General features: G+C 36.2%; 1 protein-coding gene across 4 annotated transcripts in view; it reads left to right on the top strand.

The window, feature by feature from the left end:
* The first annotated feature begins 8,258 nt into the window (after positions 1-8,258).
* spd-2 (centrosome assembly protein spindle defective 2) overlaps positions 8,259-26,180 on the top strand; it is a 122,988-nt gene continuing 105,066 nt past the window's right edge. For 2 of the 4 annotated variants that reach the window (XM_081738167.1, XM_081738160.1), the window contains exons 1-4: positions 8,404-8,542; positions 11,403-11,550; positions 12,549-12,748; positions 19,404-19,529. In XM_081738167.1, the coding sequence (XP_081594293.1) occupies positions 11,435-11,550; positions 12,549-12,748; positions 19,404-19,529 (442 nt within the window). In that variant the 5' untranslated portion in view covers positions 8,404-8,542; positions 11,403-11,434. Of the gene's footprint in view, positions 8,543-11,402; positions 11,551-12,548; positions 12,749-19,403; positions 19,530-26,180 lie in introns of all 4 variants that reach the window. The other 2 variants (XM_081738163.1, XM_081738172.1) reach the window with 2 other exon arrangements.

The raw sequence follows: 26,180 nt of genomic DNA, 5'->3' as shown, positions 1-26,180 counted from the left end.
CACACTCAGACAGAGATTAAAGAGAAGGACCATACAGTGATCAATATGAACTGACAAGAGTTAATTCAAGGGTGACCTTAACATAGCAGACTAAAAGGACAACAATCCCGATCAACTTGTGCTAGATGGCCAAGGGTCTCTGAAATAAGAGAACCGTGTTCGTGATTCAGACAGTGATAAACTCAATGATTAGCAGTTAATTAGACGATCAGGTAGCTAGAGGTATTCCTAAAACATACTTAAGCGTTGATAAGTGCTAATAAACATTCGTAGAAAACCATTTTTTAGATGTGCTCTAGCAAATCCACATAAGGGCGCTATGTAAACACTATTCTATAAATCAGCCAGGCACGTAGCCAAGGGGGGGTCCGGGGGGTCCGGACCCCCCCCTTCGAGACCAGAAATGAAAAAAGTAAGGAAGGATGAAAAGAAAATGAAATGAGAAAAAGAAGAATCAGAGTTAAAAATAAACTACAGGAAGCTTTTGGTTACTCTTTTTATGAGGAGATTTGTATGACTTTCAATAAATGGTGGCGAAATGAGCGAGATATTTTGGAAGAGTCAGGGAATTTGAAATTTCTAGAAAAGTTAGCGATTTTTCAGAATTTCTAGTCAGGAAGATTTCAAGCTTCGTAAAGCATAGTGCCGTTCTGTAACAGCGTGGACATTTCTTATCATAATTTTTCGTCAATAAGACATTATTGAGTATGTACTTTTTAAAATAGCGAATATGTACTTTTTATAATAGTTGAGGCCATAATGAAAGGAAAATTGTTATATTTGAATAAACAGAGGAATGACGTAAATACTGTATAATCTTTTTCAATTTTTTTTATTATTTTAGTCGAGATTTCTTCATATTTTGTTATTGAAATACTTACCAACATATCCTCATTTTATTGTCCTAACAAACCAATATATGTTGATAGTAAATTAATTTAGATTAATCGAGCTCCTGAGCCTTCAGAATTTGATGTCACCCCCCCCCCCCCGCGTTACGAAATCGTGGCTAAACGAACGAATATAGTTCCAGTAAAATAGTTTACAATGATCGAGCCCCTCGTATGATGACCACAGTATTTCATATCACGGACCCCCCCTTTCACGAAATCCTGGCTACGTGCCTGAATCAGCAATAGTAAAAATGATAATTCTGTACGAAGCAGAATTATGGTTGGCCGGCTACGAAGGCGGCCTATCATCACACAGGGTACTTACCCCTTTGGCATGTATTAAACAAACAAAAATTATTATACCTTTCACAAATGCACTTTCACCATAATGGAACACATTCCTGTGGGAAATGAATAATATACACACTGACCACTGCTCAAAGCACACACTGTGCACAAAACTTGGACAAACTAAATGATCACTGCTGTGGAGAGATTCCTCCAAATTATATGGCCTAAAAGAATAGACACAAGAAGATATCTTCATTCTTATACAACCCGGTCGGGGCAGGTGGGAGCTGGTGTGCACCCAATCCATGACGGTCACTGGACAACTCGAAGAAAGATGATAATATGCTTATTTGTGATTATCAACTGAAGACTAACTGGTAGGTAGTAGGATTATAATATTATGACAACAAAGCAGGAACTGAACACTTAATGGAGATCGCAGATAGTAGATTAATGAAAACATACATATGTCAATTCTCATTGATTAACACTTTACATGTGAGCATAAACACAAAATTCCATTCCAACCACTTGGCGCAATGATAAGCTCTTAACCTCTTGAATAGTCACCCAAAAGTGATTGTTCACATAGATTACGAGGTTACGTGCGATGAGATGACTGAACAGTACGAGCAAAATTAGTATGAACAAACGATAGCCCTGTAGCCAGGCTTGCCACTCAAATAACTCACTATGACGATAATGTTTTGGATTCCACTCCCAGAGTGTTATATCATTACAGGTAAAGTTACTATAAACTCTTGACGCTTCCATATTACATAAAGACACTGATATCACTGGATGGTACAGATGAAGAGAATGCTTACTTTCGCTTCGCTTCACGGACATTGCGAATGAGTTGGGGGCCCCGCTGCTAAGAATTTAGCTGGACATTGAGTACATTAATTCAAGCTGCAAGTTAAAAATACAGGCCACTAAAAACATGATGACCAAGCCACTTTGAGAATGGTTCACACTAAATATCAGAATACGATGATATAACAGGATGCAGTCGCACCAAAAGAAAAAGGAAACATGCACCCACACAACGACGGCTCACGTGGCAGCTAGGGCTAATGAGTATTACCCAACTTCATTCAGAAATTCATGCCATGCAGAATAGTAACACATATAAAAACGTGTGAAGCAGTTCACTAAAGTATGAAATAGAGCAACCACACTTTTAAATATGACGATGGCCAATGTAACTAAAGATTTGACATAGTTTTTGTTAACACACAAAGGTTACTATTACCATTCCGTCGTCTTGTTCAGCTTCAAGTACCCAGAATCCCTTGCGCGACCCGCGAACATGATGTTTCGGCAGGGTTGCCAAGTACAAGAGGATTACAAGAGATAAGTAGTAACTTGTACTAATGATACAATTGTAGAATAGTTTCTAACAAATTGAAAACGTTCAGAAAACTTATTTATTTTACAACCTTTAGCTAAAAACACAATGATTTCAATCCGATAATGAAAAGTATCAGGATAGACCATGCACTGATTAGTTTTTCTTGACATAGAAATAGCATTTGTGATAACAAGATCAAGAGCAGAAATTGAAGGTTCAACACTCAGGTTAGTATTTTCAAAAAAAAAAAAAAAAAAAAAAAAAAATTGCTGAAACTTTAGTTTGGAGTAATAATGTATTCCTGGAAGCTGTTCCTTATTTAACCAATCAACTTTGGATATATTGAAAACTCCAAGAATCAGTATATCATTTTCCAAAGGATTCAACCTACTAGAAATATGGTTCAAATAATTTTCAAAATTCACAGGGAAAAATGTTGGTTGAAAATAAACACACGATATTAAGAGATTCTTTCCAGTATTACATTTTAGTTCAATCCACACACATTCACTAATAAGTTCAAGATCAGGCCTGCGATTGACCATGAAGTTTTTCTTTATTGCTATCAAAGATCCATCACCTCTTTGACATGACTCTTCACTATATAGTCTGTCGCCTCTAAAACATGTATAGGTATCTGGGAAATAATCGTAGTCTCTATGAATATCGGATAACCATGTTTCTGTTACTGCGATTATATCATATTGAGAAATAATAATAATAATAATAATAATAATAATAATAATAATAATAATAATAATAATAATAATAATAAACGTATGTATATATGGTAAGTTATTAACGCCTTCAATTTCTGAAAGATGATTTCTGGTTTGTATTTAGTGTGTAGAAAGTACAGCCGCTCCGAAAAAGTTCTAGAACATCTCGCTGTGTATATTTCTGACCTATTACTATTTCCGAGAAAATTTAATGAAATGAAATATTTCAGTGTTACATGATTATGCCCTATAAGCTAAACAAAACATGATGATGACAATGAATGAAATGGTAGAAAGAAGAAAGTGGAGGGAAACGATTTTTGTGCTCTCCCATCGGAAATTGAACCCGGGATCACGTGCATCAAAGCCATATGCGCTAGCCACTAGAGCAGCAGGCAGGACTTACCTCGTCACTTTCCATTCAGTTCACTTCCTCTCATTATGAGATATTCTTGATGTACACGCATGCAAGCAACCAAACACACTTGTTTTTGCACTCTTCTTATTTTCTCCATTTATTTAAGCTCAATAGTAGTCGGTATTGCGAAGATTCAGTTTTGAGAAATTCCTCGTCCCTATCTTATAAATATCCATTGTCTGCAACATCATGTAATATTATGCAGTTTCACACACCACCAGCATTTACATACATTTTAATATACATTTACTAGCCAGCAAAGGCGCCCATGTTGTGGTTTCCAAAGGGGGGCAAGTATAAGCGACATTTCAAATGTAGTCTCAAATTTTGCGATAACTATTCTAAAATATCCATTGGATTTTCGATCTTCGAAGCACAATTTCCTCTAAACGGGGGACGCTCCACCTTGCCCCTCCTGATGGGCGCCCTTGTTAGCCAGACGTTGATTGCAAGACACCTATGACTTGGACCAATAAATTGGGCTTTTTCGAGAGAATTGGGACCGAATTTCTTTCTTTGATATCTCCGAATGTTGAAAAGTGTTTAAAAAAAGAAATATTTTAAGGGACTTGTTTTACATTATTTTTTGAATTCAGATATTTAATTCTTATTTTATTGGAAATCCCTATTCCAATGTAAAGTAATTAAAGTATACTTAAAATAAGTAAAGTAAACAAGAAATATATTTTGAATTCAGATATTAAATTCCTATTTTAGTGGAAATCCCTATTCCAATGTAAAGTAATTAAAGTACATTTAGGAATATTCTGAAAATATTAAATACAGCGAAACTTGTATAAAGCGGAAAGCGACGGGTCCAAATTTTGTTTCCGTTTTGGACAGATTTCCGTTTTATACAAATCTGAAAAATAGCTACAAAAATAATACAGATGGAAATGGTTTTATAGTTTACCTATATATTTGGTCTTGAACTCCAAAATGCAGTCTTTCATAATCTGCACACACACACACACACACACACACACACGATGGCTCAGTGGTAGAGCGTTCACCTCCGGTGCTTGGGGCCTCTGGTTCGATCCCAGCTCGCGCCGTTTGGAATTTGTGGTGGACAAACAACATGCTCGTGGTTTTTTTCGGGGTTCTCCCGTTTCCTCATTCACCATTTCACCCATCTCTCATCATCACCGTCTCCTTTAGCCTAAGCGGCATAAGCGTGGGACGTAAAACTTTAAGATTTCATTTCATTTCTTTTTTTTTTTTTTTTTTTACAAAGACTTGTGAACTCCAGCATTATTTTAAGACCAGGTGAAGTTCACAAGTGGAGGATTGAAAGCAAATGCAGATAGAAAAAATGGTACATCAACAATAACCTGTCAATCATCTGATTCAGTGCTTTCGAACGGCAAAATATCGTCATAGGAAAACGAGGTCAAATCTCTAGCGGTATTTTGTGATGCATTATTTAAAGGCAAGAACTAATGGAGGAGGATTCACTTGTTCTATTAAGTGGCATTCCATATTGATCTCTTCACCTCCAAATAAGACACGCACAGGAGAGATGAAAGGTAACCTTTTGCAGCCTTCCACTGCGAAAGAGAGATTCCGTTTTATGCAAGCTTCAGAGTTCCCTGGGACTATTTTTGATTTCCGTTTCCGCGTTACGGAAGATTCCGTTTTACAGAAACTATTTGTAATGGAATTCCCATAAGAGCTGCCGGGACTTTGAAAAATGTCCGCTATAGACAGATTTCCGTCTTATTCAAGTTCCGGTTTAAGCAAGTTTCACTGTAGTTTCGACGGGTAAAGTTGGCAACAATCAAGGTAGCTATGAACTTCCGAACTGAAGAAAGAAAAATAGGGAGATCTTAACTTGACAAAACCAGAGCACCACACAATATGACGTCACTAAATGTGATAGTAAGTTGAGAAGTGTTTGCAACTGATTTGGTGTCAACTTATTAATTTTATACTAGAGTAACTGACCGGTAAAGAAAATATGTTTAAAAATGATTATCTGTTAATGAAGTAATATACTTAAAGAGATATTTGTATATTTGTATGAAAACATAGCATTTCCACACGCGATATTTGATGATGTGCTCCGCGAAAGATTTGTTGCCACAAAAAATTTGGAGATCCACAATATATAATTGACATAAAAATGAATGATAGGTCTACATCATATTAATATCTGACAGGCCCTTATTAATGGGGTCTAGGGGAGGCGGGCCCCTCTAAATTTTTACGGTACTGGTCCTCTAAAATTTTCACAGTACGCTTGCAAATGAACTATAGCAGGGTGCAAAATTTCAGTCAGACGCACTCGCTAATCCAAAAATAATGGTCGCCAGTATCTCTCACGTACAAATGATGAGACCCCCCCTCCCCCATGGCCTTTGGTTTGACAAAGAAAGACTTCACATTCCGTGTTTCCTCTCACTCAGTGACAATTATTTTCTTACGAAACAGAAAATGCGCTGCTCTGTGAGTTCAGGCAGAAACCATTCCTACTGAACACTGGTCGCCAGCTCTAAATTTCTAGTCGAAAATTTCTACGCTGAGCTATAATATGATGATTAACTATAATACGTTTGGATCGGGACTCCCTCCCAAACTTCTACCGGGCTTCCCCTAGATTTTTGGGCTGGCTACCAGCCTAGTATGTGATAAGTGACAGGGCCGTAACTTGAGGAGGGAGAGGGCAAATGCTTCCCCAAGGAAGCTCCCCGCCGTTCGAGGGGACCCATTTTAAGACAACATTTTCTTACTCCGTATACGATACGAACATGAAATTATAAATGAAGCATCGAATATGTCCACTATATTACATAAACAAAACAACACATAAAAGATAAAGTAGTATAGTAAGGCAGTAATGGTAGTAGTTGAGTAGTAGTAGTAATAATAGTATACTAGTAGTAGTAGAGTAGCAGTAGTTCGGGTTAGGTTAGGATAGGTTCAGGCAGCGAAATAGTCATATTTCAAGTCCCTTGTACATTAGTTTGCAGCCCTGGAATAACGCCCTTATGGAGAGTTTCATAGAATTAAAGCAACATCTTATTGCTGTATCTATGTTCACAGATGGCTTACATATTCTGCGCCTTCATAAATGAATTCTCTAAACATTTGTCTTTTGTTCTGAATTAACATGTTTTACCTGTAAATTGTAATTTTAAAAATGTCCACGTATTCTTAATCCCGTTTCTGCCACTCCAAAACACTTACTAAACCTACAAGAGTTCATTTGGTGCTAAAATAAATTGATATATCATGAATGTCAGTACACTTATAAAATAGAACATAACAGAGGAAACCTGAAATTTCAATCTTGATACACGTATCAGTGCGCAGCACGAAATGAGATTAAAAAAAAAAATCCCGGCCTTTGATGGGACAAGCCGCAATTATTTACGCATTATTCAGTGCATTGTTTGTGTATAATCTTGTTCGTTTGTTGAATGTAAAACGCAACTCACACAACCGCTGTAACAACATAATGTGTTTTTTATTGTCCACCAGTATACGAACAAATTCCAGGTATGTCTTAAATTATAATCCACCTTGGCATATTATCTCAGCAGTAATACTGTCAACAGAGCTGCCTTGCTTATGGATACACTGCGCATTAAGTGATCCAGGATAGTGACGACATTAAGTGACGTTATGTCCTGTTGCTGTGGTTATGTCAACTTAAGAACTCCCAGAAAAATACCTTGAACCTGAACCAGTGCTGCCAATTTGAGGGAAAAGTCGCTTAATCTAGAGGATTCGACTTTCAGAATAGCGACCAGCGACAGAAAATAACATTTCTGATTAGCGACTTTTTTTTGGTGATTTTTAAATGACGATTTGTCGACTCATTTACAAATTTAGCGATTTTTGTTATGTGAACAAATCACGCACTGTTAGTTGAAAACAGTTTTTGTTTGTTTTCCTTTTACTTAATTGAATTAGTCCAAGTCAATGAGTTTGACTAATATACAACCCATATAACTTGTAGCCCATCTCCAGAATCCCGGTTTGTTTTATAATAGAATACACGTTCCTCATCTAGCGAAAAACAGTTTTAACCTTCCATGTCATTTAGCTAGCAGAGGTTCCATTGAAAGGCAGAAATATTACAGTATACTTCTAAAAGCTCGAATAAACGGTGAATTTGTGTAAGTTTTTTCTTCTCCTAAGGTTTAAATTTCATGAGTTTTTTTTTTCCTAGAGAGCTTTCGTGAACGCGGAATTGAACCTCTGGATTCTATAAGGCATGGAGTTCATTTTGAGTTTAACGTTCCGTTCAGCAGCGAGGCTATATGACACGTGGACCTCCCAAGTGAAATTTGAACCACGTGAGCTCCCGCCGGGAATAGAAGCTGGGTTTTCCATGCCAAAGGCAGGTACGCTAACCGCTTTGCATGGACTTACATATATAAATATATATATAAGAGAGAGAAAGACGAAATGCTACGAATAATTTTTAACAACTTTTCACCCCAAATTGGAGTCATTTCACCTTCCATTTAGCGACTTTTCGTGTCAACTTCTTGGCAACACTGACCTAAACCTGAGATTATGCAGTCCACACACACTACATGCCGGTACCTTTGATTGAGTTTCTTGATATAACAAATATTTATCACTTAATCTAAAGAATTTGGAAGAATAAAAGTTCCTTTAAACTAATATTATATCAATCAATTGGAATGTAAATATATTACTCTTTATCTATGTTAGCTTCTTGAGACCAAACAGTTTGGGAAGTGCATGCACTGTGTTTGGTAAGGCTATGATTCTTTGCGGCACATTCAATTGCTAGTATTAAAATCATATGGTTCAATAATTCGTAAATTGGTTTGCATTTAGCTGTTTTCTGTCGTACTGAGATTATGTAGAAGTAACAAAAGTACCAGAGGTAGGTTTAAGTAAATTTAATGAATTTGTACGTTGAAATATCTTATCGAATGAATGTTTTTTTGCTGAGCGATTATGGTGACAGTTGATCATATGTAACGTTTCTATACCTCCCACTCAAATCTGTATTCACACGAACTTTTTTATGTATTCATTCATTGCTGGATTTGTTAGTCTCTTTGTTGAAAGGTTGAAATAATCAATTAAAAGTTTTGTACATTATACTGATACAAGTCAATTTGATGTGCATTGTTCTTATACCTGCTTGCTATTCATTTAGTTTTTGGAATTGTAATCGTTATGATTACATCATACGAGCTGGTGCAGTTTTACTATACGGATCCACAGCTTGTAAAATGTACAGAAAAGTTTGGGCAAGTCTTCAATTTGCCCGTTTTATGTCGAGAACTGAACCCACCCAACTCCTGCGGGACTTCTAACTTGTTCCTATTACTACTACTACTATAGATCCGTATAGTAAAACTACACGATGCTAATTATAACGCAAGATCTCACATTATAATTCGAGTTGAGTTGATTTTGAGTTTAACGCCCTTTTCGGCATTTATTCCGAAGTTGGGCGTCCGCTTTCGCCACGTTTTTTCGCTGTTATCTCATTTCCACACTTTCTGCAATTTGTTATTAGGTTCATTAATCCGTGCGCTTCACAAACTTTTAAAAGATTTTGCTCGTTATCAACGTATTGCTTCACAAATGTTAAAACTGTTAGTTCATTGCCCTTGTACATTCGCCATGTTGATAACATAAATGCTCGTTTCGTTCCCACAATGCAACTGTTCGGTTACCTTGCGCCAAGTAGTTCTCTCCGCTCGCCGTATAGTCCCATGTTTATAACCGCTTATATATAACAAATAAACAGATTTTTCGAGACTCTTACATATTATCAAGCACACAAACGATCAAATTATCCATATCTTTCCTGTAAATTTTAAAAATTTTGCTGGAAACGGACGCCCAACTTTAGAATTGAACCCCCCTTTTCAGCAGCGAGGCTATATGAGAGGAAATCTAATGATTAACATGAGCTCCCGCCGAGAATCGAACCCGGGCCTCCCATGCCAAAGGCGCGTACGCTAACCGCTTAGCCACGAAGGAGCTCATAAAATGACGAGTTAAGTTCCGATAAGTGCCAAAAATGTCTGATCGGCTCTAGACTCTACCAAATCCCATGCATGAAAATTCGGCCTAATTCGCACTCCAATTTGATTTTGAGAATGTTACGAAATTTATGATTGGGTAAAGAAAAGGTCACGAAATTTCATTTTGGAACTTTAGTAGACACCCTTTTACAGAGAAACAATTATATAAAAACTACACCATAAGAGTGTGTGGTACGCGTACTAGACGATACAATTTCGAAAAATTAATTACTGAGACCTACCAACTCCTAGAACAGTTTCAGTCCAAATAAATGTAACCTTATGGGATGTGGTAGTACCATGTGGTTCGTACAACTACTAATTTCGACCTACATATTTCTAAAACGTGTCTTGGCGAAGTTTTGAACAACATTGCAGACATATGTCCAACGAAAATTTGAACTCTATATGTGCAACGGCTATGAAGATGATGTTAATCCTTTTACTGGCACAGTTTTCTGGAAATGTGTACTCTCAGGTGGATGCTGTGACGTAGTACTACGTCATAACCAGTGAAAGAGTTAAATAAACAGAGGGACCCTACAATTCATGTTAGATGGTAAAATTGCCGAAGCCTGTAATTGTTTAAAGATGGGGGGCCCAAACGTAACGCAACCTAACTTAATTTAACGTACTGAACCATAAAACGACCGAATGTCCGTAGAAAATTGCAAAATAAAAAGAAAAGTATAGCTGAAAAAGCTGGCACCCCATCGCTAAACAATAGCCCCGAAACCGGTCGTGGAAGGTTAATAAGCAGTCCAATAGCAATTTCACCCTAAAGTAATTAGGTATCTCCATGAGGTTTTAGAATATCATAGGGTCTGCAAGGCTTAAATTTTAAAAGCTTTTGAAAAAAATTGGATGGCATTTAGTATCCCCCAAATCCATCGACGGCTCCGAATCGGTACTGTGATTTATAGTGAGCCGTGGTACACGACCTCGTTTATACATATACCTACCGTCACTAACACGCCTGCTCCCTACAGACGTACCCCCTCGCTACCGCTTGGCCTCCACTTCTACTCTCCTGCCCTGACGAGATTGCATGGCAGTCGTGCTTTCGGTGCCCACCTAGTACATGTTTGTTCGTGTTTTATGCACTAGTTTTTATGCCATACGTCCGCTCTATTAATACTCGTTACAATTACAAATAACGAACTGTAGTCACTGCTAAGTGAACCAGAGCCACTGCAAGGATTTGGGGGAGAAAATAATACCAAATATATCTTTACATTTTTAAAGAGTATTAACAGACATATGTGTTTACGCAAAACTCCCAGCCGGTACACTTAACGGCTAGAGAAACTGCGTGAAATAAAAACGTATTGGTTGTTAAAATTTTGGAAACAATTATTAGTGAACAACAAAAATTAAATATGATGGTGTCCGTATGGACAATATCAAAACAGAAATATCGTACGTAGAGTTTAGCTGAAGACCATGGAACATGGAAGCTTGTCAGTTACAGCAAGTGACTGCCAATAATGGCATAATACATATGATGATGATTATACTAGTATAAGTTGCGTAGAAGGTGAAATCAATTACGTTTAACGTTATATTAGTAATTATTAGAGATTGAATGTCAACAAATTAATTTAAAATGAAGAGATATATTATTTACTCATTGATGTGCTCTTAGATAACTTCTCCGTGGTGTATAGTATGGTCAGATTGATTTTATCTAAATCATTTCAGGTTCTGTGGTTGAATCGCTATAATTTACAACGATGTCGGCTGATGATAGTCATATCCTTGAACTCAATGCAGACAGACGGTTTGTGGAAGAGACGGTGTTGAGTACTCCTTTGCCTCAGGCATCCTCCACAGCTGAAAGACCCAGCAGGTAAATAGTAATTTCTCTGCAGAGGTGATAAAGGAACATTCATTGTTACTGGGATGTTTTGTGAGATGAATAATTGTACGTTTATATTCATAATGTAGCCACATTTACCTGAAATAGTTAGGGCTGAAGGAAATTGAAAATTATCTGTTGAATACTATACTACGAAGTAATATCATAATTTCTTTTACAAAAACAATAATAAAATACAGGAATAATTGTAAAGCGAATTTAAATAATATTTTAATGTGAGGGACTTACGAGTATTGGCAACACAGAATTTCTCGAAATGGCCATTCCTGGCCTTTACACAAGCCTAAAGTAGGCTAATCAGCAGTCAGTTCATTTTCAGGGCCAAAAATTGGCATGAAGGACTTTGAACTGCAGGTATATTTCGTAATTTCAGAAAACCCTTCTAGGCATGGTTGTTGTGCAGAAAACAGCATGCTGTAATTTCAGGCGCTCTTGATTTTACAGCCTTTCGAAATTGGCAAATTTTTTATTTTTGATGGCTGCATTGGAGATCTTGAAAACTTCTTTTACCTAAATATTGTCCTGCCTATGTATATGTTTTACGAAAGACCAGTAGCTCTGCTTTGAGGTAGTAAAAAACACAACTTTCTCTGTCATAGTAACCGCGGGGCAGTGAAAAAAAATTAGTTTAAATCAAAGATGGCGGCAGATAAAAATCTAATAATCTTTCTCAGCACGTCATTGGCAAGGTAATCTTTGATGAAAAAAAATCCTGATGGTTAAGCAACCCCCCCCTTGTCTTAGTGATTTGAAATGGAATAAACCGGATATTATTTCTTTAGGAACACACGTACACACACACACGTAAGTTAGAGCTTGTTTTATTTGGATAATATGTATTCCATTTGTTTTATTCGTCATTACTCTTTAATATTTTAATAATTATCGAGAACGAGAGAGAAATTTTAGTTATTATGCTGTCGCCCTTGGATATGATTGATGCCTTAATTTGAAAATTGTTTTCGCAGTCTTTGTGATAGGCTGAAGGAGTTGAAGCCTGCAGCTGAGTGGGAGCCACCAAAACGTATAGAAGTTGATCGCCTTTCAAAATGCATTAATGAGCTGAAATTAATAAACGAACATTTGCATGAGAGTTCTGCTACCCCAACGAAACAAGCTGCCTCAATGGATATGTCTTTGCAGATTTTGGATTTAAATGAGTTGGAAGGTAACTTAAGTTTTTAGTTCTCTTTGCTTACGCTGATTCTGTTTCGATTATTATCAGGGTTGGCTGGTTTAAACCAAAAAACGAAAAATGTTCGTAAAAGTGTAACTATTCGTAAAATCTTGATGAACACACATTTGTGGGTTATCACGTTTCACTCCCATATATTATTCGTACTATTATCAGACCTAAATTCCCCATTCTTTACTCAAAGAGATTATATTACAAAAGCAACTTTTTAATGTAACTTTATGGATGTTTCTTTGTAATATTTTTATAGTTTGTTATTACTGTTATGCAACCAAAGGAGAATTCTAAACATTGTTTCGTTTTAATAGTGTTTACTATTGATAAAATACATCAAAATGCCGTACTTTTTTTGGGAGGGGGGTCATACAAACCCCACGAGAGGCAATTATTCACGCAAGAATCTTTGATAACTATTTATGTATAAATGGGTTAGAGCCAAAGTGGACTCAAACAGTTCGTATCTTCATTCGCTTTTCTTACTGATATGCAAAGTAAGTCATGTTATTTCTTTAACTTGGACTAATAAAAGTCGTAGTGAACTGACTTGGACTGAATTAGTTCTTCTGTACTCTGTAGTACTTTGAAATTGTCCATATATAATTCTGTATAATGGTTCCACTTGTGCAATTGTTTATCTTTTTGTCCTAATGACTCTTTGACGATTATATTAACAAATATGTAAAGATCAATCAACGTATTTATATCAGAAGTCCTTCGTGAGTGAGTCGGCAGACGTATCGCATTTGTGGCCAATTAGTCCTGGTTTCGAGTTCAAATGGAGGACAATTTCTCTTGGATGTGAGCCGAGAAGCGGTTTGGATTACGCTTTAAGCTTATGTTACCCCTTCCAGCATAACCCGGTTCTTGCATACTGAACACCAAGGCGAAACAAGCCTATTTCTGTCCATGTGTGATATAAGAACATAGAGCAAATTTTTTTAAACCAAAAAATCCGGGTTTAAACCAAAAAAACTGTTTTTTTTTTGTTTTTTTCAATAAAAAACATGGTTTTCGCCAACCCTGCTTATTATTATTATTATTATTATTATTATTATTATTATTATTATTATTATTATTATTATTATTAAGTATTCTGCATTTTGGTAGGTCCTGGAACTAATGAGGATCTTTTGTTCATTTAGGTTTAGGGAGCGGTTGCACGGGGTATTCTCATAACTTTTGATTTTTTTAAATGTTAATTTCCATTTCGTATAGTTTCCCAGTGTCAACTATTTTTTGAGTCATCTTTCTGTAGGTAGTCCTTCGGTTCTAGCTATAATAATATCATCTGCATATCTGATCTTGTTACTGATCTAATCCCCGATCTTGAAATCTCCAAATTCACATTCATACTTCCTTCGTTACACATTTACTGTAAATGTTGAATAATTGGGGTGACATACTACATCCTTGTTTGACTCCTCTTCCAATCTCAACACTTGATGCCTTTCACATAACGCGTCGCCACCTTCTGGAGACCTTCGCGTCCTTAAAGCATACATTTTACGGTTCCTTCGTGACTGAGGAAAGTAGAAAATAATTTCCAGAGGAAAATCGGGAAAGTAAAACATGTAGTCTGATTCCCTATTGTCACTAGATATCTCTCTATCTTCAGAGCGAAATATGGCGTAGCTTTTGAAGCCGTAAATTCGGGTGTCATACAAGGCATGCGAACGTACATATACGGTTCATTAAGCCTTTATAGTATTGGTTATTAGCAAGTATCTTTAAACTGACAAATTATTTGTAAAAATAAACACTTCGATGTCAAAGAAGCTATCAAAATAGTTTTCCCTCACATAGTGAGTTTTATGTGCATATGGAAAGAAGTATGCTAATCCTCTCAATCTGCGGTTACCTAATGGTGATTTTTATAATAACCAATGATGCGAACACAGAAATCATTAAATTTCTTCATTTTCTCTTTTAAACGACTATTCAAACACCTTGAACGGAATTTGTCGGTCACGGAAGTCATGAAATCAGAGAATAGTAACAAAAAGTGACTTATTTAGCTCTTAAGGTCACGAATTCTTTTATCTATAGAGAATACCATTCAGATGACTTTTGTTAAATAGATATTCCAAATGTAAATCTAAAGCTCTGAGGTGACTTTGAAACTAGATTAAAACTAGAGCCGCTGCAGAATCTACAAGCCAGACTGCTTCTAAAGAACTTATGGATACGAGATTTATTCCTGAACCAGAAGAGCTGTTCGCCGTACCATCCTTAAAGCTGAAGAGGAATTTTTAGCAGTAGTTGTGCCTCTCTACACAAAATTTCCCAGATATCAGGCGGGAAACTTCCAAAACTTTTAGAACAAAGGAACGCGATTTTCTGAAAGCTAAAATTAAGGAACTTGAAGATAGTAGTAAAAATAAGAACATCCGGGACATGTATAAGGGAATCAACGAATTTAAGAAAGGCTATCAACCTCGTGCTTATATATTAAAGAAATCTGACGGTACAGTTCTCACTGACACGGATAGCATCTTAAATAGATGGAAAGATTTCTTTGACGATTTGCTTAACACGCAACCAAAAACTAGTGTGCGTGGAGAAAAGGAGATAAACACCGCAGAACCGTATATTTCAGAACCCAACCGAATAGAAGTAGAAACCGCTATAATGAAATTAAAGAAACACAAATCTCCGGGTGTAGATGAAATTCCGGTTGAGTTAATTTTAGCTGGAGGCGAAAAATTGTGGAACAAGATACACAAACTCATTCTCCTTATCTGGAACAAGGAAGAATTGCCACAAAAGTGGAAAGAATCAATCATTGTTCCAATTCACAAGAAAGGCGACAAAACTGACTGTAATAATTATCGAGGCATTTCACTTCTGTCAACATCCTATAAAATCCTTTCAAATATTCTGTTAGCAAGACTGACCCCATACGCAGATGAAATTATTGGAGATTATCAGTGCGGATTTAGACGAAATCGATCAACTATCGACCAAATATTTACCATTCGCCAAATACTCGAAAAAAAGTGGGAATACAATACCCCGGTACATCAACTATTTATTGATTTTAGAAAGGCGTACGACTCGGTTAGGAGAGAAACATTATACAACGTTCTTACAGAACTTGGAATACCGAGAAAGCTAATTAGATTAATTAAGATATGTTTAAATGAATCCCAAAGTAAAGTCCGGGTAGGAAAATTTTTGTCCACGAGCTTTCACGTCGAAAATGGCCTGAAACAAGAAGATGCGTTGTCGCCATTATTATTTAACTTTGTTCTGGAATACGCTATAAGGAAAATCAAAGATAGCAACCAGGGCCTAGAGTTGAACGGTATTCACCAGGTTATGGCATATGCTGATGATGTAAATTTAATAGGGGATGATAGGAGAACAATAGAAAGAAATGCAGAGATCTTATTAAACGCTTGCAGGGACATGGGTTTAGAAGTAAATGCAGAGAAAACTAAATATATGGAAGTGCGTCGGGACCGGAATACAGCAAATTATGGAAGCGTTAAAATATTAAATAATACTTTTGATAAAGTGGATAGTTTCAAATATCTAGGATCAATATTAACAGAGGAAAATCATATTCACGAAGAAATTAAATGTCGACTAAAAGCAGGGAATTCGTGTTACTATTCGGTTCAAAATCTGTTGTTGTCGCGAATTCTGTCGAGGAATTTGAAGCTTAAAATATACAAAACGATAATTATGCCTGTTCTGTATGGCTGCGAAGCATGGTCACTTACTCTGAGGGAAGTACATAGACTGAAAGTATGTGAGAACAAGATCCTGAGACGAATATTCGGACCCAAGAGGAACGGGAATGGGGAATGGCGAAAACTTCATAACGAGGAAGTACATAATTTATACGGTTTATCCAACATTGTTAGGGTCGTCAAGTGTAGGAGGCTTAGGTGGGCGGGTCATGTAGCTAGAATGGAAGAAAGTATAAACACTTTCAAAGTCTTGACTGGAAGACCAATCGGAAAACGACCATTAGGAAGACTAGGCGCAGATGGGAGGACAATATTAAGATGGATCTCGCAGAGATTGGAATACAAAGTAGGAACTGTATGCAGTTAGCTAAGGATAGAAGTCAGTGGAGAGCTTTTGTGAACGCGGCATTGAACCTCCGGGTTCCATAGGCCATAGAGTTAGTTAGTTAATTGTCCCTCTACAATTAAGTACCTAGTAGTATACTATTTGTTTTACGGTATATTCTATAGATGACGATCTTCAAATGCAATCTGTTAAGTAAAGATCATCTCCTATGTGTAACTCCTAACCTATTACGAACGTTAGAATTTTCTGCAGAAAGTAGTTTCAATATAGTATCAAAATGGCATATAAAGTTTATTGAAGTTGGAGTGTATTCTCAATGTCTATTATAGACTTAAAGCAAAAGGAAGAAAAACGAAAAGCGAGCAAAGGTGCATTTGGCAAATCATGTCATAAAGAATTTACAACTGTTTGAAGTTGATCTGAATAATTTTCTCGTTCGATTGGTTAATGTGTATGAGTGTTGCATCAGGATTGGCTGTTTAAACAAACAAACAAACAAAAAAAATGTTCGTAAAAGTGTAATATTCGTAAAATCTTGATACACACACATTTGTGAGTTATCACGTTTCACTCCCGTGTATTGTTCGTATTATATTCAGACCTAAATTCCCCCATTCATCACTCAAAGAGATTATTCTACAAAATCAACATTTTTTTTTAATGTTTCTTTTGTGATTTTTTATAGTTTGTTATTATTGTTATGCAATTGCAATCAAAGAAAAATTCTAAATATTGTTTCGTTTTAATAATGTTTATTATTGATAAAATATGTCGAAATGCCTTACTTTTTTTTGGGGGGGGGGGTCATACAAATCCCACGAGAGGCATTTATTGGAATCAGAAATAACTTTGGTATCTATTTATGTATAAATGGATCAGAGCCAAAGTGGACTCAAATAATTCGTATCTTTATTCACTTTTCTGGCTGATATGCAAATTAAGTCGCTGTATTTCTTTAACTTGGACTAATAAAAGCGTAATGAACTAACTTGGATTAAATTAGTTCTTCTTAGCTCTGAAATTGTCCATGTGTAATTCTGTATGGACTGTCCATATGTAATGGTTTCACTTGTGGAACTGTTTATCTTTTTGTCGTTCTGAAATGACTCTTGACAATTATATTAACAAGTAGGCCTATGTAAAGATTAGTACAACGTATTTTTATCAGGAGTCCTTCGTGAGTGAGTCGGCAGATGTATCGCGTTTATGGCCAATTAGTCCCGGTTTCGAGTTCAAATGGAGGACAACGTCTCACAGAGACAAAGATCGGTGGCCAAAAGACAGTAGTCATTAAGACAACGCTCCTGCTTATACGTAATAGTTGTCATAACATCAATTCATGACAGGCTTCCAATTTATTTCTCACCCACTCTGTTCTTAACTTCGAAAAGTTCTAGCTGGCCGGCATATTGTCAACGACACTCTTAACTTCTCAATTTTCAACATCTCCCTGACATCAGTGACCCTGTTCCTAAAATGAAAATGTCTTGCACCATAGATTAGTAGCATTATATATATACGGCAAATTATGGATGCATTAAAACATCAAGTAATATTTTTGATAAAGTGGATACTTTCAAAAATCTAAGTTCAATATTAACAGATGAAAACTATATTCACGAAGAAATTTAATGTCGACTGAAAGCAGGGAATTTGTGTTATTAACCGGTTCAAAATCTCTTTTGTTGCGAATTCTGTCGAGGAATTTGAAGCTTAGAAAATATAAAACTATAATCATGCCTGATGTTCTGTATGTTTGCAAGAGATGGTCGCTTACTCTGAGGAAAGAACGCAGACTGAATGTATTTGAGAATAAGATCCTGAGACAAATATTCGGACCCAAGAGAACGGAAATGGGGTATGGCGGAAACTTCATAACGAGGAGCTAAATAATTTATGTATACCGTTTACCAACATTGTTAGGGTCATCAAGTGTAGGAAGCTCGGATGGGCAGATCATGTAGCCAGAATGGAAGAAAGTAGAAATGCTTTCAAGATCCTAACTGGGAGGACAATATTAAGGACAATATGCAGTTAGCTAAGGATAGAAGTCAGTGGAGAGCTTTTGTGAACGCGACATTGAACCTCCGGGTTCCATAGGCCATTGGCTTAACTATCCACAGGTATTTATTTTCTGGTTTAGACCTAAAACTTTTCAGTTTCTCCTTGTACGCAAGAAATGGAATACGATGTTTAGGACAAGAAAATGTTAGTAAAAAAAGGCTCAAAATTGCATTTCTAAATTTTGATAGACAACTTGTTGAAAGAGGCTGTTTTTACAACTTTCCATGGGAAAAAGGAGAGGAGGGTTTGAATGAAAAGTGATTAAAAAAATGACTGTATATTTCAAAATGTGTGTGTTGAAGTAGTTTCTGTTTTACTTTTTGAAGTCCAATGAACATCACAGTTTATATTTACTGATTGAACCTATATGGTATATTCTAATAAGAAACGTAAACCTACCTTTGTATGTCATGGTACAAGGGTAGATTTAATTTTTTGTATCTCACGTTATAATTCAGTGTGGTTGTTCTGGACAGTGAAAGTGAATAGTAGAAATTAATACTTTTGTTATTTGTGTATTAAGGACTTTCATATGAGCAACAGCTGGATAACAGCCATTTTTTCCGACCGAGCTTCAAAGCAAGTCACGATGGAAAAGGTCTGCTTGAGTTGATTAGCTCCGATTCAAAGGATGCAACTGTGAACGAAGGTAAGAAGAGAAAGTGAAGTGACATCTTGCTTATCTTCTTTGGCTAATGGAGTTCATGATTATAATGTTGATCATAATCATAAATATTCAGTGGTGGGTCATTTGGCACGCTATTTCAAAAGTTTTCATGCATCACAATCGGCTTCTGTCTTCGTTCTAACTTTCTTTTCTTTCCTTTCTACAATTTTCTTTTAGAATGTCCTAAATTTCCGCTCTTACTATTCAGATTTCGACAGACACTCATCGTTTTCAACCTCTTTCTTGTTGTGTCTGCATTATATCTTCCGTAGCCAATGCCGGATTTACGTATAAGCTAAACAAGCTATAGCTTAGGGCCCCATTCTCTTGGGGGACTCCCCCCCCCCGCTCAAAAAAAATAAAGGAAAAAACTGGATTTACGTTTCCAAAATATAAGAGAAACAGTGAATAAGATAAAATCTACATATGCAACAGGGCTTCGTGTTGTGTAAGTGCTATGATGTATACACCCTCCTTCTGATAGCCTAATTTTTAAAATATCATTAGTTTCTTCATTTGTGTATATAGGATGCCTACGTTCATCTAAACACATAAGGCCTCACCAAACCTAAATCCAGCTCTATCCGTAGCGTACAATATTCTGTACGAAAAATTTGGAGCTACGTTGTTAACTCTATTCAAAAATTTAGGAAGTACTAACTGATCCTGCGCTTTCTATGCAGCACAGTATTCACACATGAGCATGAATCTCCTTGTCATTCCTCACAACATATGTACTTACTGCTTAAAAAAAAAAAAAAAAAAAAAGTGCGTATACTGTAACTCACGATTTTTCGCATTTATTCCATTTTCCTTACGTTTATGGATAGAATTCAGTTATTAGTAACTGGAGATAACAGAAAGCAAGCCATGTAAGGAGATATTTGCAAAAAATATAATAAAATAATAAAAATATAAGCAAAAAACAAAATTATACTCAGTTTTGTGTATACTGACAATCATGCTTTCGAAGGATTGTTGCAGTAGCAGAGCACGATTACGGAGTGAATTTCAGAATTTCGTAGGAAAGTTGGATCAAGGAACTGGAAAGGAGTAAAATATTGCATTTATTGGTTTAAACCGAGTGTCTAGATTGTCTGCCAAATATAAATTAGCTTCTGTAACCATAATGTATGAAAATATAGAAACAAACAGGAAAACTCTTGCCTTGAGGTTGGAAGTGACACACACCATGGTTATGAGCATTTATTTGTTAAGAAGTAGAAAGCAACCAAAAGTAGTTTCCGTGGTTAGGTGGGTAGAGTGGTGGACTAGTACCGTAGTTATTATACTGTTTTGACGCCAGATCGAATCCTATCTCATCCCATCCTATCTTTTTTGTTATTATTATTTTACAAAACACTATAGGAAGTGTATAATTTTCATGTTAATAAGAACCGAAACAACATAAGTACAAGAAATGCAATCGTTTTTCCGTGTAAGGAATAAAGAATGCTTTCTTGAACAAAACTAAACTATATAGGTCTAGATGCGAGGAACACGAATGCTTCCAAAAGATTAAATGTGTATGAACTATAATCATACCATTCTTCTAAATTATACAGTAGCGTAAAAAATTGATATTAAAATGATATAATAAACAGGCATAAGCTTTTTTTCTATCATGACAACACATTAAACGTAACTCATTAAATTTTGGGGATTACAAATTATCACGTGTCGGTGTAGGCCTATTCGTTTTCACATTTGAACGACAAAAGAAGAAAGTGTGGTGATAGTGATAAAGATCGAATTCGAGATTTCAATGAATTCAAGTTTCATGGGAACTACATATCAAAAAAATGATTTTTCGATGTCTGTCCATATGTTTGTCTGTCGGTTCGTCACACTTTTAGATGCACTCAAATAGAGGCCATACTGTTCAACATATCTGGACCGAATTCTACATGAGGTTTTTATAATATTCTATCGTTTCGAATTTTCCTCCGACACCTAAAAGTAAGGGTAATTTACTGAAGGATGAAAATTTAAAATAACTAAATTTTCTCAAAAACAGCTATAACGATTATGTTCATTATTTATAAATATATATTTTATTAACATCCTTCAATCGTACCATAAGCCATTACTCTGAAAAAACACATAAGATGTAATTTACTGTATGGGATGCATTCTTTTCGCACAATTTTATCAATCACATTTCGTGAGTAAACGTATCATTAATAACCTAACAATATCGCATAACTCGTTGTCATATAAACATTCAGAATGAATAGTTTACTTTCAGGTTGAGCTTTTTCCCGACGATTTTCTCATTAACACCTCAGGCAATTTTGTTCATATTTCGTAAAGAAATGTTTCATTAATAACCTAACATACTGCATAACTCGTTTGTCCCGAAGACTTCCAAAAGGAGTGGTTTTCTCCAGGGGTGAATTTTTATGACAATTTTCTCAGTAATGACTTAGACGAATTTGTTCTAATTTCAGTAGTAACCTTACAATATGGTATAACTCGCTTGTTCCGAAAAGAAAAATCCAAAAGAGGTAGTTTACTTTGACTGTGAAATTTTTCCCGACGATTTGTTTAAAAATCACTCGAGTTACTTGGTCCAGATTTCATAAATTATTTGCAAATTACAATATAGCAAAATCGTTATGCTTAAAATTACAGATAGAGTAGTTTACCTTTGGGGGTAAGTTTTTTCCGATGATCTTCGCTAAAACAACTCAGGAGATGATTGTTGTTCATATTTCATAAATAAATGTTACATAAATAACCGAACGATATGGTATAATTGCATCATTCTGAAAATCTAGAGGTGGTATATTATTTTTGGAAGTAAGTTTTGTCCTGCGATTTTCTTAAGAACGACTCAGACGATTTTGTTCGTATTTCATAAATAAATGTTCTATGGAAACACTAACAACATAGAATAGCTCGTTTGTCCTGAAAAGATCCACAAGGGATAGTTTATTCTTGGGGGTGACTTTTTTAACGATTTTCTCAGAATTACTCAGACGCTTTTGCTCATAGTAAATATTTCAGTACATACTCATACAATTATTTCCTTAATAATTCTAATTTATGGCATAAGTTATTTCTAACGGAAATATGACCAATGGGTACTTTACTTTTGGGCTTAGTTTCTTTTAACAAAGTTTTCCAAAACATTTTTTTTTTTTCGCATTTCTCAAATAAATGTTTCAGTAATAGCTGCAGACTAACACGAATCTGTTTAAGAAATTCGAGTGAGAAAGTTCAGTGCGTTTGTTTCGTTTTCCTAACAAAATCGAAACATCTTTTTAAATGTGCCTTGTTCTGGCCAAATGGTTCAAATGCATTGGTTTTGGATTTGATTCCCGGTGAGAGCTAGTGTATTTTCATCCAACGTTAAGGTATAGGTGACACGTTGGTGCAAAGAAAAAAGTGTTTAAATCAGCGTAAGGAAGCTAATCAATAACACAAAGAAATAATACAATGTTGCGAAATTGTCGAAGAAACGTTGTTAATATTAGGTAGATGCGACTGAAATGTCCAACCAATGATTGTCAATTACAAAGGTTGAAAAGTGAAAAATACAATACCAGATTAATCAGTGGTCTCTAGATAAAGCTATCCTACTAAGAAGTGATTGAGATACCAAAAAATGTTGTAATCGCTGGGAGACATGTCAGAAGAATACACTGGGTGAGAGAGAATTTCATACTGCAAATCATGGATAGTCTGCACCTTCGTTTGGGGGCGACTATTGAAGTGCGTATATAGGTCTGCACTGAAATGAACACTAGAACACAATATCTGTTGAACATTGCTGGGAGCTTGCGGACAAGTTTGTAGTGCATTTCACGGTATTCGATATTGTAACAATCCTAGAGAACTCCTGAGCCTTCCCCACTGTACACTGTAAGTTAAATTCGCGCTTAATTAAAACTCTATTTGTTTAAATTTAAAACTGTTCACCGTTATCACCTGTGCACCAGGGGCAACAATAATTCTTTGTTTTAGCCCCATAAATGTCTTTGTGTATGGTTTTCCATATACATGGCGTGGACATTAAATTTTGACTTCTATGCCATATGTATCTAATTACATATATACCTATAGAACGAACACAAGAGACTTGGATTATATTGTTTTGTATGAAAAATCGTACACGCGGCGCTGCACGGGAGAGCCGTGTATATGGAATTCCATACAAGTGGTAGTCAACGTGTTGAGAAATGTATAATAGGAAGAATTAATAATAATAATAATAATAATAATAAACAGAAAACGAAATGATCATTCACGTAATTTATAAACATATGTTAACAGTTATTAAAGCATGTGAGTGTAAGTGATTTAAGTTATTTCTCTCTGTCTGAACGCAATAGCCCTTAGGGTGCTAAGACGTAGAAGAGAACTTGTGGCAATCACGACTTTGGGGTGGTGTGTGGTCAGCACATCGGGTTCCTTTTTCTTAGTCCTAGTTTTCTAGACCGGATGCAGTTATTCCCGGTAGAAAATACAAGAGAACAGCCCTTTCTATTACTATTAAAGTAAATAATTACACTCATTTCCTCAATGTGATATTTGTGTGTGCTTAACTGTACACAGACAGCTGATCCGTGGAAGAATCGTTGATAATAATAATAAATAAAAGAAAGAAACAATAATAAATAAAACAAATATTCTTGTAAATAGGTAAAAGTATCAATTTAGTGGAAACATGCCAGATGTCTGGTTACCAATGGATAGTCGGTAATCGCAGCAACGAATAGTCTGCGATGAGTTGGTTGCGGTGTGCTAGACCAAACTCTGTACTACGAGAGAAGCAATAAAACGGCAGTGTACAGTTAACTAAGCAGACGATGATACTGTAAAATAGGCGACCTCTGTGATTTCGAAAGGTATTGTTGCGGTCGGTTATGTAGTCCAAGCGTGACAAAGATGGCAATTATGTTGGGTGTGTGACGAAGAACAGTGTCAAAGGGATGGCGAGCTACTAACACATCACAGTCACAACGGAGTTCAAAGAAACCTCTCAGTGACAGGTCCCTTAGAGCATTAAAGTGGATCATATCTCTGAAACGTCATGCGATTTGGGTATAAGAGACGGAAGAACTCAAGAAGCACCACCCAAAACCTGTCTTTATAATCATAGTCCGCTGCGAGTTACATGGATATGGAAATACGAAGTCGGGTTGCATGGGCGAAACTGTTGATAAAGGACAGTAGTGGCTTACCAAAACATCAGTGTCCCGGCGGGAGCTCATGTGGTTCGGATTCCACGTTAAACTGTAGGTCCACGTCTCATATAGCCTCGCTGCTGAAAGGGACGCTAAACTAAATCAATCCAAAAAGTCAATGGCGCCGCGAACACGCAACATGGACTGCTGATAACTGGAAAGTGTAATATGGTGTGATGAGTCATCCTTCACCTTATTTCAAAGCACGGGCAGTGTTTATTTGTAGCGGATGCCCAAAAGAAATGTAAGATCCGTAGTGTCTCTGCCCAAAGGTGAAATGACTGTTATACTGTGGGGTTATAATATCGAGGTTTTCAGAGAATTCTGTGATGACACTTACCGGTGACGTCACTGCCCGTGATTATGTCGCCATTCTAGGGGACCATGTGTATCATATGATCTAGATATTATTGTTGCAATAACGCCATATTTTAAGACGATAATGGGCCCATTCACACAGTTCAAGCTATTGATGCGTAGTTTGAAGAACATCAGGATGAAATTGGACAACTGTCCAATCACCTGATCTTAAAATAATTTAATATTTGTATTCCGTTTAGGGTACACGAACCCGGTGCAGATTTTCGCCTACATCTTCTCTCAAGGAGCGTAGTGATGCACTGCAAGCGAGGCGGTGTGATATTTTACTTGTTACCGTTTACGATCTTCAAGACTCCATTTTACATCGCATTAGATCTGTTCTGAGGTCAAAGGTGGTCCAACGCCTGTTAATCCTTTACGTTGCACTTTTTTCAAGATGTTTCTATTAAATTGATATCGATTTGAATGTATTATGCATGGGCGTCCATAGGTTCAAATAGTTGGAAGGAATTTGGGCGTCTGGCTCCGACGACCCACTCCTTGACTGACTACATCACTGGCGTTTTGCCCCATCAACCATTTATCTACTTATACAAAACTCAGTTTTTAACCTACGAGGAAGAAAATCGCCGTGGATTTATGAACCCAGAAGAACGTCACCATTGCATCCAAGCGTATTCCCGAAGACGCACTAAACCGCGCAAGCCTACTCGCTTTTTTTTTTTTTTAATTTTTATAACTACCAGTCAGTTGTGATAAGAAATTATGCATTATTAAAGCTTTTATTTATTTATTTATTTATTTATTTTATTTTATTATTATTTTTTTTTTATTTTCACCCAGTGAATCAGGTAACCAAACGCTAGTATGGAAATAATCATTTCCAACCGTAAAAGATTCTGTATGGTGATCAATGGTGGGGGTAATTCATAATATCTTCCTGCATCGGTGTGAAACCACCACTGCGAACCATTACAATGTTGAACGCTGTGAAATGTTCAAATCTGTCCGTAAGCATCCATGAATGACCAACAGACATGGTGTTCTAATGTTCACTTCAATACACTCCTACATATCGTCATTATAACAAAAAAAAAAAAAAAAAATGCTATGTGTAAAA

The sequence above is a fragment of the Thermobia domestica genome, chromosome 2 (assembly GCF_964235325.1).
Source record: "Thermobia domestica chromosome 2, izTheDome1.hap1.1, whole genome shotgun sequence".
Lineage (NCBI taxonomy): Eukaryota > Metazoa > Arthropoda > Insecta > Zygentoma > Lepismatidae > Thermobia > Thermobia domestica.
The sequence above is the reverse complement of the archived record's forward strand: the minus strand, read 5'-3'. Positions and strand labels throughout refer to the sequence as shown.